This window comes from Carlito syrichta, unplaced genomic scaffold, assembly GCF_000164805.1.
Source record: "Carlito syrichta isolate Samal-C Ts95f unplaced genomic scaffold, Tarsius_syrichta-2.0.1 Scaffold306985, whole genome shotgun sequence".
In the NCBI taxonomy this organism is placed as follows: Eukaryota; Metazoa; Chordata; class Mammalia; order Primates; family Tarsiidae; genus Carlito; species Carlito syrichta.
This window is the reverse complement of record NW_007251081.1, coordinates 174956-179251: the sequence shown is the minus strand read 5'-3', so window position 1 is coordinate 179251 and position 4296 is coordinate 174956. Positions and strand designations below refer to the sequence as shown.

At 40.8% G+C, this 4296-nt stretch overlaps 1 protein-coding gene across 1 annotated transcript; it reads right to left on the bottom strand.

Moving 5' to 3' along the window:
• Positions 1-642: 642 nt before the first annotated feature.
• Positions 643-1638, bottom strand: LOC103266033 (olfactory receptor 1N2). Its single transcript, XM_008063668.2, is given in 1 exon segment — positions 643-1638. A coding segment is annotated over 1 exon segment (996 nt).
• Between the last annotated feature and the right edge of the window lie 2658 nt (positions 1639-4296).

Sequence of the window (4296 nt, the reverse complement as noted above, 5' to 3'; positions counted from 1 at the left end):
AATTATTGGTTCCTTTCCCCCATCTGTTACAATGACAAAAAGAGGACATTTAAGTTAAAGAACTAAAATAGTAAGGAAAACAATAATATATATTAATTTAATCATTTATCTTCTGCTGTTATCATTTACTTTTAGCGTTATATATGCTTTCACACCTTCCTTGTCATGATCCCAAAACGCAGTAAAATAGAAAGAGAACAAGTATTGAAATCCAATGTACCTAGTTTTGGTACGTTATTTACCGTTCTAAGTCACAGTTTTCACAATTCTGCATCGAAGAACTGATGTGAGAAACATCCTAGATGCTCAATAAAAGTCTGTATTCTTACTCCTTCGCCTTATCTCATGTCTGTCTCACCGAGGTATGATTGCTTGGCTCCAGAGTCCAATAGGGCAATATGCTGGTTTTAGAGATGAGAATGGTGTTGTGCTGTTAATAATGGTTGCCTCGCTGAGATCAGGAAAGAGACTGAGGCAGGACATCTCCATCTGCACCTAGTAAAGTAGTAAAACTCTCTTTTTGTTGCATCCCTAACTCAGAATTAACTGATAACCTTCCCCTAAAATCAATCTGAAAGTGTTAGCATTATTGAAGTGATAGAAATCAGAGGATGATCAAGGAATCAGAATTAGGTATCATTGTCATGGTAAGAAGAATGTTTTCCCACTGCCAAAAAGTTTACCCAAAGTCTCCTTCATGTCTCTGTTCCTCAAGCTATAGATGAACGGATTTAACATGGGAATAATCACCATATAGAAAATGGATGCCCTACTTTCTCTCTCTGTAGAGTAAGCTGATGGAGGAAGTAAATACACACCCATAAGAGACCCATAGAAGAGCAGAACCACCGTGAGATGAGAACTACAGGTAGAGAAGGTTTTCCATCGCCCTCCTGGAGATGAGATGCCAAACACAACCCAGGAAATGCGGACATAGGAGAAGATGATCAGCATGAGAGAAACAGTGAGGAATATCAAGCCCATGGTGATGATCATCAGCTTGTTTATGTGGGTATCTGACCAGGCAAGCTTCAAAAGAACACTAGGATCACAGTAGAAGTGGGGAACGGCCTTCTGGGCACAAAAAGTCACACGGGTAAGCAACAGTGTGTGCATAAGGGCAGGACAGTTGGTTAGCATCCAGCACATACCCAACATTAGTACACAGAGTTGGGGACGCATAGCTGTGCTGTAATGGAGTGGCTGGCAGATGGCCACATGGCGGTCATATGCCATCACAACCAGTAGACAGTTGTCAAGGCCACCAAACAAAAGGAGGAAATACAGCTGTGCAAGGCACCCAGAATAGGAGATGGTCTGACTCTGGATATGAACGTTGGCCAGCATTTTGGGGATTGAGGCTGAAATAAAACAGGCATCAGTTAATGATAGATTAGCCAGAAAGAAGTACATGGGAGTATGGAGGTGTGGGTCAGAGCTGATGGCTAGAAAGATGAGCAAGTTCCCCACCATGGTGACCAGGCACATGCCCAGGAAGATGCCAAATATGACAGACTGTTCTTCTGGCCTCTCAGAGAGTCCTAGAAGGAAGAAGTCTGAAACAGTGGTTTGATTCACTCTGCTTGGTTTGCTCATCCCTCGTAGTTCTTGTTATCTATGCACATAAAATCCTTCCATGTGTTAGTATGTAATTGTTAGATCAATTTATAAATATATGCTTCTGTGGCCAGATCTGGGCTGGGGAAAAAAGGGGAATAAATTGTCTTTACCAGTGAGAATCTCTGAATCTCATTGGGGATAAAAGAAAATACTCATGAGACATTTAAACAGCAGTTAAGCTGATACCCATTTAAATATAAATTGTGCTTTCTATGCTATGATGTAGTCCAGAGAAAAGAGATCAATTTGACTAGAGAAGTCACCATAGGCTATTTGAAGATTATAAGAATTTAGCATGGCCTTGATGGCAAGATTGGAAAAGTCATTTATGATTGTGATTATCAACTGGGAAAGAGATGCATAATCAACACCCTTACTCCTTGCCCAATACATGTACACACACACACAAACACACACGTGTTACATACCATTTTGTGGGGGATGAAAATAAATGACTTTTAAGTACAAGACAGCCTCCTGTCCAGTTGCCTTTCAGTTTCTAGAATTTGACGTCATTCATCCAGACCAGTCCTGTACTTTCCCCTAACCAGGTACGTAGAATATGTGGGTTGAGGGCAGTAAGTGTCTGTGGTGTCAGACTCCTCTATCCACTGGTAGGATGTCCCCTTTGCAAATAAAACCCTCTCTCCTTCATCACTCTCTCTCTCTTTTATTCCTACCCTCTTCCCTTTTTGCTCTTCTGCATTTTTATTTGCTCTGGGAACTGATATTTTAGTCACCTTGTGCCTTCACCCCTACACTTGAACAACTATCTCTGTTATTTATGTGTTCCCCTCCTCAGAGGGAAGAAAGGTGAAAAGTATCAGGTCCTGACTTCTTGTATTGAAAATAGCCACTCTGTTATGCTGTTTTAGGATCTAGAGCAAGGTGGTAGAAGAGACCATCTCATATTGACCTTGTAAAAGTTTTGACCTTAGAAACTTTTGTATTTTAGTCTTCCATTTGTTCTTTGGTTCGTGGAGAAGCTTTGAACCTTAGGCAGAAGCTCTCAGCTTATCTACCCCAGAAATGCTGGTCAGACTGGAAAGGACAGAGTGTGTGTGTGTGTGTGTGTGTGTGTGTGTGTGTGTGTGTGTGTGTGTGTGTGTGTGTGTTTCTTCCAGAAACTCACCTGTCAGATTATGGATCAGTTGCAGGCATCTTTAGTCTCCAATGCTCTCCCTGGATGGAAAAATTCACAAGGAACTCTGAGACCTTTCTGACACAGAATCAGTAAAGTTGGGGTCTATTGAATCTAGAGTTTATTAGTAACATCCGGAGTGTCTGACACAATTTCAGCTTTTCCAGGCTTGAAAAAATAGGACTATTTCTTAGGGCTATAAAGGCTCCTGGAACACCATTTCCCAAAGTGCTCATTAAAGCCAGCTTCAGTGTCATTGAGCAGCCTTTTCTCCATTCAGCTCTGGCTAGCTCCTATGGGAACTGAGAGCCTCTGTTATTCAGGTGTTAAACTCTTGTCTGTGAGTCTCAAGAGTGTGATTTTTTTTTTTTTGAGTTGGTGTCTCACTCTGTCACCCAAGCTGGAGTGCAGTGGCATACTCACGGGCACTCCAGCGTCAACCTGCTGGGATTCGGGAATCTTTCTGCCTCAACCTTCCAAGTAGCCAGAACTACAGGCATGCGCTACCATGCCCAGCTAATTTTTTGGTTTATTGTAGAGATGAGATCTCGCCAACTTGCCCGGGCTGGTCTCGAACCTGCAGGTTCAGGCAATCCACTTGCCTCGGCTTCCCAAAGTGCTGGTAAGATTACTGGTTTACCAGCACTGCAATGATTCTGAAGACTCTTACTGGAATACAGTGCACTTCAGACTAACTAGCAGGTGTCTTGCCTATGTATTGTCCCATGCCATAGGTAAAACTGCATTGAAGAAGAAATCAGGAACAAAAAATATCATGACCATATTTGCTAGTGACTTCCCTAAAGAAGAGTAATCCTAAAATGAACCAACTCCCTCAACTCTAAACTCTCAATTAAATAAGGCAGCCTAAACATGCATATCAGCCATGATACCTCATGTACAGCAACTGCTAAAAAAGCTACTCAAATCACCTGTATTTTTGTTAGCAATAGCTATGCCTTACTGAATACCTTCTTTGCATAATCTCCAGTAATACAAAAAAGTCATTTCTATCCATAGATCCAAAAAATTTCACCTAATCATTTTTCTAAATTTTAAGTATTACATTTAAATCTTTACTTACAATTTATGTTGTGGCACAGTGGGAGAACAAATCTATTTTCACTTTTTGTTTTTTGGTGTTTTTTTTTTTTACAAGTAGTTGAATCACTACCATTTATAATAATTCCTGCATTATCCATTTGTTTGTTAAATACGAACACCTACAGGTGGTCTTTCTGTAACACTTGGACCAACTCACAGCATAGAAGCATCTTCTGAAAGCAAGCATCTTGAGAGAAAACGTTCTAAGAGGCCAGCCGGCAGGTGCATCATTTCATAAATTTTGGGACTTAGTTTATGTAAATCCTAGAATCTCAGTTTCACTGCTTTCTTTCTATAGGTCAGACAAGTCACTAAACTGGCTAGGACAGTCACTAGGGGAAAGAAACTAAGCTAAGTCTCTCAATAGGAGGTATAGCAAAAAATTTTTAGTGATCTTTAATTTACTTCAGTCGGCGCACTTGCCACAAATT